Here is a 14,015-nt window from a genome sequence, read left to right as displayed (position 1 = left end):
GACTTGTTGGGCCAAATGGCCTGTTTCCACACTGTAGGGACTCTACAAGGTCCACGCTACCAGCATGGAGGAGCTCCACAACAGGCTCATCAAGATGATAATCACCCCAACAAAACTGCTCTTCCTTAATAACCCGTGACTCCCACAAGAGAGGGAGATTTGCTTCAACTCTTGCTGAAGATAAGATCGAGTATTGTCGGGGATTTACTCTGCAATGAGATGGTGGACAAAGCAGGACAATGAGGAATAAGGACGCAGTTTAATGTAAAACTCATTCAATGGGATTTCCAGGTGGGGAAGTATAACAGCCCCTCCCCCACGCAGAGTTTTGTTTAAGTTTGGAACAGATCCCAGCGATTAGAATTTCAAAGAAAGTTATCACTGACTCAATTTTTCAAAATATGAACACATTTAATCTCAAGAAAATGTATTACAAAGACCTTAAAGATTATAGAACATAACCACACAACATGTCACCCAGTCAGCTCAGTCAAACTCTGAATAAAATAAATTTTATACACGTTCTTGCTCAAATTCAAAACCGTTAATGCTGTTTGAGAGTAGGCCATCCCTCCCACACAGATTCCTGGTAGGAATGACGCAAGGCTGTTGGAACTACAGAAGCCGTGCTACATGGAATTAAAATTTAAAATACTTCAACAAAAAAACACATTAGAATTTAAGTTAGCACTTCAGAAAAAAACCCTGAATTATTTAACAACTAATCAAATTCTCTTGGCAAAACAGTACGCATAACAGCACAAGAGGGAGGCTCTGGGTTTTGTGCTTCATCAGCATTAACTCATCTTTGTTTCTGTATCAAAGCTCTCCCAGTTCATTAGCATGGGCTTGAAGTCAAATAGGTGCTCAATTAACTAATCTCAGCAAAGGACAGTTACCTTTAGGACCCTGGACTAGATTAGGAGATATCAGCCAAGATTCCTGCTTGATTACTGTGCAGGGATCCTTGGGGTACAGCGTCCAGTTCAAACATTGCGCCATCCACATCAGACTTGGGATAAAAAGGAAGCGCAACAAGAGTAATTAAACCTTCAAGAAAGCAAAAAGCAGGGCTGAGACAGAGAATGAGGAGTTGGCGGGGAGCAGCAAGCAAGTTGAAAGGAGGATTACTAACTACTGCAAACTTCAGCCCACTTGGTTTACAGAGCACCGACAGTGACCGGCATGCAACCACAGACCCACTACTTCTCAAACTCGTACAGTGCCTCTTACGCACGAACACACTGCTCAGGATAAGGAGCCTCGGGCTCATGTTTTTCTTTCTCTGGTCTTGCATCATTTGTACTGAAGAGATCATCTGGTGGGTTTGATAAGTTCTCAGGCTCTTGAGGTTTTGATAAAGTTGACTAAGTTCAATTCACTCTTGAAATTGTCAAGACTGCTGGTTATTTAACAAAGGAAGATCAGGTGTTAATAAAAGCTCCTTGGTCAGGTCCGAATGTCTCCGGGCAAACAGTGTGACTCCTGACCTGTACGCAGCAGGAATGACCACATAGGATGAGTGAGAAACATTGTCTGGAGCAACATCTCCAGAAACCATCTGATTAATCTGCCCTGAGGAGAGAATAAACAGAGTCACCCCTTCACTCACTGCGGGTTACACTCAAGTGAGCATTCCTCTTAACATGTTGTCCTCCAATCCCAATTTATATTCTCAAAACTATTAAACTCTTCACCTCTTACAACTTTTCCTTTCCTGCATTTGACAAGATTCAAAATTGTCTCATCGGTATAAAGGGGGGGTAGTTTCAGGGCTTTAATGGGAAAGGAGAAAATAGAAAGACTTGCATTCACCTTTCATTACTATCAGACCACTCAAAGTGATGCAGAGCCAATAACCTACTTCTGAAGTGTAGGCATGGTTGTGATATGGAAATTAGAATAGCTGATCTGTGTACATCAAAATGCCACACAAATCTGATAATCATCAAAAAACTAGTTGAGGGTCAAATTTTGATTTGAACACAGAGAAGAACTCCCTTACTCTTTTTCAAAATATTGCTACTGTACCATTGATATCCACCCTAGCAAGTCAATAGGCCTCAATTTAATTTCTAATCTCAATGACACACTAGCGGCAGGGCAATTTTCCCTTAGCACTGCACTGGAATATCACCTGAACCAATCAGGAAGGTGAGCGATTTTAAGGGGATCTTGTAGGTGGTAGGGTTCCCTGCTGCTTTTATCTTCTGGGTGGTAGAAGTTGTGGGTTTAGAAGGTGCTGTCCAAGGCACCTAGGTGAGTTGCTGAAGTGTATCTTGTAGATCGTACACACTGCTGCTATGGAGTATCATTGGAGGAGAAAGTGAGTCTTCAGACATGAACAGTTGGACTGTTTGACCCTGATGCAGTCAAGCTCCTAGATGTAGACAAGCAAGTGTATTCCACTAGCCTCTTGACTTAGGCACTGCTGATTGTGGACATCTTTTAAGGAATCAAGAGGTAGGCACTGGCCTTAGAATTTCCAAAATTGTCCTTGCTGTTAAGAGTGTAATAAATGCAGTGTGTTTCATACACTGGAAGACTGCCATTTCTGATCTGTATGACCCCTCGAGTGGGTAGCTCAGGGAAACGTCACTGCACTCACCTACAACATCCAGCTCCTCCCACTTGGAACAGTCCACAGTCTCTTTAAGCAAAGAGAAGTCTGGGTCCCCCGACAACCGACTCATGATATCCTGCTTCCGAATCAGCAGCTGTGATTCACTGCACAGGCGTTGCTTAACAAGGCTGCTTCTCTCTGCAGAGAAGGGAGATATTGTTAGACTCAAGGGCTAGTCAAACACCTCCAGTCAGTTATCAACAGTAGCACATTGAAAGCCAAGATTTAGTCCTGAGGAGTGGGTAACACTGGAACTAGTAGAAAATCCCAATAATTCAGTTTCACAATTCCATCCATGTCACTAACCCCAGCACAGGATCTGGGTCATGGTAGAAGCTGCATGATAAATAATGGTAGGGACAGCACAAGATATTACAACACACAAGCTGACTGTATCTAAAAAGTAAAAATTGTCACTCACTCAGTTATCCGATTTACGTTGGCAATGTCAATATAGCTTATCAGATAGCAACCTGACTGCTGGCTGGTTGTGTTCAAGCTCCAGTCAGTAGACTTTCAAACAATGATGTGAGTTAACACTTCAGTACAGTACTGCCCCTCAAATGCATCATGCTCCCTCAATGTGACCTCAAAAAGAAGTAGGTGAGTGCCGCACTGACAGACAGCCAGTCCCAAGAGAGTGCCAGTTGTCTTTTGTTGAATCTGCTTTCACTACTTTTTCGGGTGCTGTGTTTTAAGCACAACAACCTCACGTTTAGCTCATCACCTCAGCTTAAAGTCTTAGAGTCATAGAGATATACAGCACGGAAACAGACCGTTCAGTCAACTCGCCCATGCCGACCAGATACTCTAACCTAATCTAGTCCCATTTGCCAGCACTTGGCCCATATCCCTCTAAAGCCTTCCTATTCATATACCCATTCAGATGCCGTATAAATGCTGTAATTATACCAGCCTCCACCACTTCCTCTGGCAGCTCATTCCATACACATACCACCCTCTGCGTGAAAAAGTTGCCCCTTAGCTCCCTTTTATATCTTTCCCCTCTCACCCTAAACCTATGCCCTCTAGTTCTGGACTCCCCCACCCCAGGGAAAAGGCATTGCCTATTTACCCTATCCATGCCCATGATTTTATAAACCTCTATAAAGTCACCCCTCAGCCTCTGATGCTCCACCTTCTGCCACTGGAAAGCTTTGCTTTCTTCCTTTAACAAAACCTCACGACTTTGAACACTTCAAACAAATTTTCCTTTCTCGGATTCATAATACCCAACATTAGCGGAGGTCTTTCAATCCTAGAAATCTAGTGATTCCCCTCTGCAACCTCTCCAAGACATTTTAAATTCGTTTCTACTGTATCGTACTCAGATCAATCCTCTAATTGAAGCATCAAGATTTCATAAAGATTTAACATAGCTTCCTTACTCTGGTCTTTCTGAATTAACCTGCCTTTCAACAGCTTTCTCAACTTGGTTATGACCTTCAAAGATTTGGTTACATATACCCCTTTAAAACTTTACCATAGAGTAAGTATGTAATAAAAATGTAAATCCTGAACCAGACAGTGAACCAGTACTGACTTTAATCTCCTTAATCCAAACACTTTCAGAGCAACTAACAGTTTGACAGGCTCAAAATGAAAGAAACAACTCAGTTTGACACTCAAAACTGCATCTCACCAAACAACATTTACACAAAATGAAAGGATATTGAGATCAGAAACCAGAGAAGCCGATCCCTACACCAAAATGAAAAAGGAAATTTCATTTCATTTTTTAAAGTTTGCTCACACAATAACTTGAATATGGTTATGTCCTCTTGAATAACATACTGCAATGATTTAGAACAGTTTGCTTCTGTCTGAAGTGATGAATCTTGGAATATTGTGCAAGTTGTTTATTTACTAAAATCTGGATCACCATTCCTTCTGGTACAGAGAGGATAAGTGTTGGGAATGGGAAACCAGGTTTTGTCTCCTGTAACTACCTATTTCTAATGGATTGGTCATGTAAATCCCTTCAGAGTCCACTCCAAAGATCATCTGATGATGCCAAGCATCTGGAATTCCTTCACCCTCCGGCACGGCAATTTGCATGTTCATGGTTGCTACAACAATAGCTCCTTTCTTCATCCAGCTGGCCAGCCAAGTGGTCAGATCTACATTTCGTTCAGGGTAAAAGCTGAAAAATCTCCCTGTAACCCTTCCTTCACTTGCCTTCTCTGCACCCTCTATCAGCTGCTGATGGGTGGCACCTGGAACACAGAAGACAGCAGTTATCGACAATTGAAACCATTCTGATCACATTCCCTATCCTAGCTCTCTGTTCTGCCTTCCAGATTCCCAGCCACCTCAAGCATCACAGAATAAACTCCTGCCCCGTATGAAATCATGGGCACCTCCCATACTCAAGAAACTTCTGTGTACCTTTCATCCCAATCAAAACCTCATCCAGTAAGATGTATGTATCACTGGCTGGCTAGCATTTATTGCCCATCCCTAATTGCCCTTGAGAAGATGGTGGTGAGCGACCTTCTTGAATTGCTGCAGTTCATGTCATATAAAGGCACCCAGGGTGTCTTTGATGACCAACGAACATCAAACAGCTAAAAGCAATTCTTACTATTAATGTTCTTTAAAAATCAAATATGCTACATACAGAAGCTACAGGGAGTCTGCGATATATAACATACTTTTTTACCAAGCACAGCACTGACATGTATCAAAAACATCAATGCCTGGAGACTCGGTGCTAGATGGTCTTGTACACTGCGGTATCAAGTGACAAAAAGTCAGAACGATACACGAGGTTTGTGTTTGAATTTGTCATTCATAACTTGGATTGAAGGGGATCAAGGAATGGGTAGTCCCTACTTGGAAAACCAGGTTCAAAACTTCACTGATAAGGACCCAAACAGCCTGGTGAGCAGCAACAGTTGCACCAGTGAATTGGAAGGAAAGCGTAGTATGTACTTTGCTTGGAGGTATGTAACACAATATTGCCCCAAGTAACAGCCCTATCTCAATCTTTCTTATGAGAGAAGTTGCCCTGATACAGATTGAATCAGAGAGTTTAATGCTTTTACAATCCTATCTCCTCCACCCACCGACCAACCCCCACTAAACCCATTAATCTTATGGGGAAAAACATTCCCCAATATTGTTTTGATACAAGTTGCACTTTTTCCAACTTATATTGAGGATCCCCTCAGAGGGGATGAGATTGCAGAAGGACGCAGCTGGAGTAGGATTCTTGCTGATGTAGTGGCTTGGCCTAATGGCGGAGCCAGGGACTCTTAGTTGTAGTGTGCCTGGAGCGGGGACTCCTGGTTATCAGCATAGTGGCAGCTTCGGCAGAGCCGATTTTGCTGAGGATACAAAGCTGGGTGGCAGGGTGAAATGAGGAGGATGTTAGGAGATTACAGGGTGACCTGGACAGGTTAGGTGAGTGGACAGATGCATGGCAGATGCAGTTTAATGTGGATAAATGTATGGTTATCCACTTTGGTGGCAAGAACAGGAAGGCAGATTACTACCTAAATGGAGTCAAATTAGGTAAAGGGGCAGTACAAAGAGATCTGGGTGTTCTTGTACACCAGTCAATGAAGGTAAGCATGCAGCTACATTAGGTAGGGAAGAAAGCTAATAGCATGCTGGCCTTCATAACAAGAGGGATTGAGTATAGAAGCAAAGAGGTTCTTCTGTAGCTGTACAGGGCCCTGGTGAGACCGCACCTGGAATATTGTGTGTAGTTCTGGTCTCCAAATTTGAGATAAGACATCTGGCTATTGAGGGAGTGCAGCGTAGGTTCACGAGGTCAATTCCTGGAATGGCAGGACTATCTTATGTTGAAAGATTGGAGCGACTGGGCTTGTATACCCTTGAGTTTAGAAGACTGAGAGGGGATCTGATTGAGACATATAAGATTATTAAAGGATTGGACACTCTGGAGGCAGGAAACATGTTTCCACTGATGGGGGTGGGGTGGGGGGTGGGGGGGTGGGAGGGGTCCCGAACCAGAGGACACAGCTTAAAAATAAGGGGTAGGCCATTTAGGACAGAGATGAAGAGAAACGTGTTCACCCAGAGTGTGGTGGGTGTGTGGAATGCTCTGCTCCAGAAGGCAGTGAAGGCCCAGTCACTGGATTCATTTAAGAAAAAGTTGGATAGAGCTCTCAAGGAATCAAGGGTTATGGAAATAAGGCAGGAACAGGATACTGATTGAGGATGATCAGCCATCATAATGAATGGTGGTGCAGGCTCAAAGGGCTGAATGGCCTACTCCTGAACCTATTGCCTATTGTCCTTGTTGCGGGGTGAGTGGTGATCCAGCATGGGTCAATACAGTGTGGTGCTGGAAAAGCACAGCATGTCAGGCAGCATCAAAGAAGCAGGAAAATCGATGTTTTGGGTATAAGCCCTTCATCAAAATGTCATCTCTCTTGCTCCTCGGATGCTACCTGACCTGCTGTGCTTTTCCAGTACCACACTCTCTCGACTCTGATCTCCAGCATCTGCAGTCCTCACTTTCTCCTGATCCTGCATGAGACCTGGCATTGACAGCCTGTGGCGAGGATGGCCCAGTGATGATAAGATGGCACCTGAAGAGCGGCCAATCTGACGGTGGTGGGTATGGTGCAGGTGGCGCCGTGGGTATTGTTGGTCAGCTGGCTCAGTACTCCGACTTGTGGAGGAACGGGCAGAATGATGATGGACTCTTTCAGCTATGTCTTTTTAATTCTTGAAGTGTTCGAATGGTGCCGGATCGTGGCAACAGTTGAAGCTTTTCACTGTAGTTTATTGTATTGTTCATTGTGAAGCCCAGTGACAATAAGTCATCATTACAGAAACCATTCAGAGGTGGTTGGAAAGTATAAGACGAGAATGACAAACAGTATGGACTGTGGCATCATTTTGCAATGATGTGGCTTGACAGACTCACCAGCTTAAAAATGAGACTCATTTAGTTTCCCCTTCAGCAGAACATTCAAGCAAATTAAATCTGGAACCAGTTCAAACAGTCACAGAGGCCTCCTCTAGTAATCAGTATTAAATTCATGATTCAGTGAAAACAAATTTTGCTCCTTGTCCATTGCAGCACTGTTCAGATCATTAAAACATTGGTAGAATTATAGAGTTAGTTAATAATGTATGAGCCACATTAATAGAGGCGTAGAGGATAAGAGCAGAGAGGTGATGATGACTTTGTATAAAACACTTGTGAGATGTCAGCCAGAGCACTGTGTACAGTTCTGGGCATTTAGAAAGAATGTGAACACATTGGAGAGGCAACAGGAGGTTTACGAGATTGCTTCTGGGATAAGACAGCGCAGTTATGAGGATGAGTTGGAGAATTTGGGACTGTTTTCCTTGGAAAGAACATGGAGATGACTAATCTTTGGAATTCTCTACCTCAGAGGGCTATGAAAGCTCAGTCTGTTTCCGGTACAGATTGATAGAGGCATACAGGGCATAGTGACAGGGTAAAAGGCATGGAGAGATTCGATCAGCCATGATTTTCTGAAATAGCAGACGAGGCTCAAAAGGACGGAATGGCCAACTCCTGTTCCTAGGTCCTTCCCAAGTACCTGCATAAGGAGATTTGATAGTTTTCAAAAACTGAATAGATGGGGAGAAACTATTCCTGCTTATAAAAAGATCAAGAACAAGAGGAACATAGAACATAGAACAGTACAGCACAGAACAGGCCCTTCAGCCCACGATGTTGTGCCGACCACTGATCCTCATGTATGCACCCTCAAATTTCTGTGATCATATGCATGTCCAGCAGTCTCTTAAATGCCCCCAATGACCTTGCTTCCACAACTGCTGCTGGCAACACATCCATGCTCTCACAACTCTCTGTGTAAAGAACCCGCCTCTGACATCCCCTCTATACTTTCCACCAACCAGCTTAAAACTATGACCCCTCATGTTAGCCATTTCTGCCCTGGGAAATAGTCTCTGGCTATCGACTCTATCTTGTATACCTCAATTAGGTCCCCTCTCCTCCTCCTTTTCTCCAATGAAAAAAGTCCGAGCTCAAAAAAGGACAAGCACATAATTTGATAATGTAGCAAATGTGATGTAGCAACTTTTGTTTTTACTTTGTTTTATTCCAGGCCTTGGTTGCTGTGTACTCAATGGGCCGAATGACCTAATTCCACACTGTGGGATCCTATGATTCTGTGTCTTGCAAAAGCACTGCCTGGAGTTGTGAAAGGGCAGGTTCAATTTAGGCATTTAAGAGGGTATTTGATGATTATTTACATAGAAACAATGGGCAAGGGTATGACGAAAGGGTGAGAGAATGCCACAATGTCATGATACTCATTTGTAGAGCCATGGTGATCTGAATGGTCTCCTTCTGTACTGTAACAATTCTGTTTCATTGCACTGAAATAGGTCATTCAGTTCATGGTGCTTATGCAGAGCTATCCAGGCAGTTGCATTATTTTGCTCTTGCCAAACCCCCAACAAAATCTCCCATTCAGCCCATCAAGTCCATACTGACCCTTCGAAGAGCAACCCACCCAGAACCCCCCTCCTACCCTATTCTGGATTAGTGGTGCTGGAAAAGCACAGCAGTTCAGGCAGCATCCAAGGAGCAGCGAAATCGACATTTCGGGCAAAAGCCCTTCATCAGGAATAAAGGCAGAGAGCATTAAGGGTGGAGAGATAAGCTAGAGGAGGGTGGGAGTGGGGAGAAAGTAGCATAGAGTACAATAGGTGAGTGGGGGAGGGGATGAAGGTGACAGGTCAGGGAGGAGAGGAGAGGGTGCCCTCCCCCACTCACCTATTATACTCTATGCTACTTTCTCCCCACCCCCACCCTCCTCTAGTTTATCTCTCCATGCTTCAGACTCTCTGACTTTATTCCTGATGAAGGGCTTTTGCCTGAAACGTCGATTTCGAAGCTCCTTGGATGCTGCCTGAACTGCTGTGCTCTTCCAGCACCACTAATCCAGAATCTGGTTTCCAGCATCTGCAGTCATTGCTTTTACCCCCTCCTACCCTATCCCTGTCACCCTATATTTCTCATGGCTAATCCATTTAGCCTGCACATCCCTAGATACTGGTCAACTTTGCATGGCCAATCCACCCTAACCTGCACATCATTGGACTGAGGGATGAAACCAGAGCACCTGGAGGAAACCCACGCAGAGTTTGAGGGAGGGGGAAGAAATGGGGGATGTAAACTGGGGAAACACTCTCACCTGCAACACTTCGTGATACTAAATATTCAATCAGGGGTGCATCGTTCTTCCGCATCCTGGTCTGGACACACTTCTCTACAACATCAGAGCAAACGTCAAATCCCAGAGCCTGCAGGGCATTAAGGACTGCAGTTGCACCACACGCACTCGACGCAATCTGCAGTACCTGCTTCTGCACAGCCTCCTCCAAACTCCACACCATCACAGAATCACAGCTCTCGGCCTCTGATGAACTCTCCGGATTCTCAGCTCCATCACACATCTCCCTTGAGTCCATTCTCCAGAATTCTGTCAGTGGGACCAGGAAGTCCCAATCTAAACGACTTCCCAAAATATTCAGGAGGATCTATCTTCTGGGTGTATGAAAGCTCTAAGTGTGAAAAAATTACAGTTATTGCTTTTCTGAGATCAGGGTCAAGATATACTGATGGAGAGTGCGCAATTAAGAGTTATAGAGATGTACAGTACAGAAATAGACCTTTCAGTCCAACTTGTCCATGCTCACCAAATATCCTAAATTAATCGAAGTTCCATTTGCTAGCATTTGGCCCACATCCCTCCAAACCCTTTCTATTCATATACCCAACCAGATATCTTTCAAATGCAGTAATTGTACCAACTGTCACCACTTCCTCTGGCGGCTCATTCCATACACGCACCACCCTCTGCATGATAAAGTTAGCCCTCAACTCCTTTTTCAAATCTTTCCCCTCTCACCCTAAACCCATGCTCTCTAGTTTTGGATTCCCCTACCCTGGGAAAAGGCCTGACTATTCACCCTATCCATGCTTTTCATGATTTTACAAACCTCTCTATAGTCACCCCTCAGCTTCCAATGCTCCAGGGAAAATAGCCCCAGTCTATTCAGCCTCTCCCTATAGCTTAAACCCTTCAACTCTGGCAACATCTTTGTAAATCTTTTATGAACCTCATCAAGTTTCACAACATCTTTCCGATAGCAGGGAGACCAGAATTGAATGCAGTATTCCAAAAGTGGCCTAACCAACATCCTGTACAACTGCAACAGGCCCTCCCAACTCCTATACTCAATGTTCTGACCAATAAACACCTTCTTCACTACCCTGACTACCTGCAACCCCACTTTCAAGGAACCACGAATGTGTACTCCAAGGTCTCTTTGTTCAGCAACACTCCTCAGGACCTTACTATTAAATATTAAGTCCTGCCTTGATTTGCCTTTTCAAAATGTAGCACCTCACATTTATCAAAATTAAACTCCACCTGTTACTCCTTGGTCCATATGCCCATCCGATCAAGATCCCATTCTATTCCGAGGTAATGTTCGCTGTCCAGTACACCACAAACTTTGGTGTCATCTGCAAACTTACTAACTATACCACCTATATTCACATCCAAATTATTTATATAAATGATGAAAAGCAGCGGATCCAGCACTGATCCTTATGGCACACTGGTCACAGGCCTCCAGTCCAAAAAGCTACACTCCATCACCAACATTCGAGCCAGTTATGCATCCAAATGGCTAGCTCTCCATAGCTATATGATCTAACCTTGCTAATCATGCAGAACCTTGTTGAACCCCTTATTGAAATCCACATAGACAATGCCCACCATTCTGCTCTCAACAATCATCTTCGTCACTTCTCCAAAAACCTCAATCAAGTCAGTGAAACACAATTTCCCATTCATAAGCCATATTGACTAACACTGATCAGTCCTTGCCTTTCCAAATACTTGTAAATCCTGTCCCTCACAGAATCCCATCCAACAACTTACCCACTATTGATGTCAGGCTCATCAGTCTGTAGATCCCCTGCTTTTCTGTATCTAACAAACCAAAACAACTACTGGCTCAAAGCTCAGACAGAGACGAAAATAATTGATGGCTCAGATCCTCAGGTATCCTATCGTTAACTGATCATAGAATTGCTACAGTGTGGAAACAGGCCCTTTTGCTCAACAAGTCCACACCAACCCTGTGAACAGTATCCCACTCAAACCTATTCCTCTACATTTACCCCTAACTAAAGCACCTAACCCCTAACCTACACATTCCTGAACACTATGGGCAATTTAGCATGGCCAATACATTTCAGCTGCACATCTTTGGATTGTGGGAGAAAACTGGAGCAGCCAGAGGAATCCCACACAAAGAATGTGCAAACTCCACACAAACAGTCGCCCGAGGCTGGAATCGAACCTGGGTCCCTGGCACTATGAGGGAGCAGGACTAGCCACTGAGCCACTATATTGCCCCAGCAAAGTCTTCTGATAGAAGACTGTCCATGACTCCACTTCTATCCTCACTCCTTCTCTTCCCTCCCACAACAATAGGCCACACCCCCCCAACTCAGTCCCCACCTTTCAAAGGTTCAGAAGCTAATTCCAGGAGGATGCTACCACACACATATTCTCCTACCTGCCTTGTCAGCATTCTGCATCGACTGATCCCTGGTCCACTCCTACTCCCCACACGCCAAAGCACTTTCCCTTGCAAATCACAGAAGATGCCTATTTACCTCCTCTTTCCTTGCTAGGCAAGGACTGAGACACACCTGCTAGGTGGCCCTGAGCTTGCAGTCACCTGCCATTTCAACATATCGTTGTATTCCCTGGCCAACATCTCTTTCTCTGGCCTGCTGCAATACTCCAATGAGCCTCATTCCAAGCTGGAGGAACAGCATCTCATTTTCCACTTGGGGACCTTGCAGCCTTCAAGACTCAATATCAAATTCAATAATTTAAGAAAATGATACACCTCCTTCCATGTCTTTTCCCTATCCCCAAACCTCAGATCCTGTCAATAACAGATTGTTTTCAGCACAGCAAACCCATTTTCACCCACACTGTCTCCATTATCACCAAACTGGCTTTTCTTCTCCTTCCCATTATCAATAATCTGCTCATTTCTTTTTCTCTTCAACCTCCATCTCTCTTCCACCACTTTTTCCTGAGATTCTATCCATCTGAAAAGTCATTAACTCTGATTTCTCTGCACAGATAGATGCTGCCAGGCCTGCCAAGCTTTACCAGCAATTTCTGATTTTGTTTGAATTACAGCATCCACAGTTCTTTCAGTTTTTATTGAGTTTTTATGGCAATTTGTTTTCATTAATAAAGACTTTAAATATTTTTCATTTGCACAAACCAAGCTCCACGAAACAAAAAAAAAAGCCACATAATTTGTTTCAGTAAGTTTGGTTGAGGGTGTCATAAAATAACTGATGAGCACGATCATACTGTCACAGAGTATGGGGGATCAACAGTAGAGACAAAAGACCTTCAGTCCATTAAATCTGCAGTCAAAAACATGCATCTAATAATTCTAATCCCACTCTCCAACACTTAGGCAACAGCCTTTATACCTTGGCATTGCAAGTGTTCATTGAAGTACTTCTCAAATGCCTGTATCACCATTACAGAGTACACAAGCAGGAGGCTGGGGGAACACAGCAAGCCAGGCAGCATCAGATGGTGGAGAAGTCAACACAATCCTTCTTCAGGACTGGGGCTGGGTGTGGGGGTGTAAGGGGAGCTGCAGATAAAGGCGGGGCGGGAGAGGGAGAGTGGTCAGGTAGGGATTGGTAATCACAGGTAAAGGGTACAACCTGGTTGGTTGATGGGAGGAATGAATCTGGTTGGTAGCTGAAAGGAAGGGTCGATGAAAGGAAAGGAAGGGTCGATGAAAGGAAAGGAAGGGTCGATGAAAGGAAAGGAAGGGTCGATGAAAGGAAAGGAAGGGTCGGAAAGGTTATTTGAAATTGGGGAACAATGTTGAGTCCTCCAGGCTGTAGTTGAGGGTGCTGGAAAAGCACGGCAGGTCAGGCAGCATCCAGGAGCAGGAGAATCGATGTTCCCAGCAAAGGCCCTTCATCAGGAATGAGCTGTGAGCAGAGGGGGTAGTGAGATAAATGGTACGGGATGGGACAGGAGGGAAGGAGCTGAGAGTGCAATAGGTAGGTGTAGGTGAAGGTGATAGATCAGAGGGGAGGGTAGAATGGATAAGTGGGAAGGAAGATGGACAGGTAGGACGGTCATGAGGGCAGTGCTGAGTTGGAAGGTTGGAATTGGGGGTGGGGGGGAAATGAGGAAACTGGTGAAATTCACATTGATGCCATGGGGTTGGAGGGTCCTGAGGCGCAAGATGATGCGTTCTTCCTCCAGGCGTCGGGTGATTAGGGAGTGGCAATGGAGGAGGCCCAGGACCTGCATATTCTTGGCTGTGTGGAAGG

General features: G+C 44.4%; 1 protein-coding gene across 1 annotated transcript; it reads right to left on the bottom strand.

Annotated features, from left to right (window-relative positions):
- Positions 1-390: 390 nt before the first annotated feature.
- On the bottom strand, positions 391-13,471 carry LOC122560337. Its single transcript, XM_043710985.1, has 5 exons — positions 13,149-13,471; positions 9,802-10,171; positions 4,573-4,839; positions 2,609-2,761; positions 391-1,575 (listed from the first exon to the last, which is right to left on the bottom strand). Exons 2-5 carry the CDS (start codon positions 10,076-10,078, stop codon positions 1,394-1,396), a joined length of 879 nt encoding a protein of 292 aa, XP_043566920.1. The 5' UTR covers positions 10,079-10,171; positions 13,149-13,471; the 3' UTR covers positions 391-1,393.
- Between the last annotated feature and the right edge of the window lie 544 nt (positions 13,472-14,015).

The sequence above is a fragment of the Chiloscyllium plagiosum genome, chromosome 20, assembly GCF_004010195.1.
Source record: "Chiloscyllium plagiosum isolate BGI_BamShark_2017 chromosome 20, ASM401019v2, whole genome shotgun sequence".
Classification (NCBI taxonomy): Eukaryota; Metazoa; Chordata; class Chondrichthyes; order Orectolobiformes; family Hemiscylliidae; genus Chiloscyllium; species Chiloscyllium plagiosum.
The sequence above is the reverse complement of the archived record's forward strand: the minus strand, read 5'-3'. Positions and strand labels throughout refer to the sequence as shown.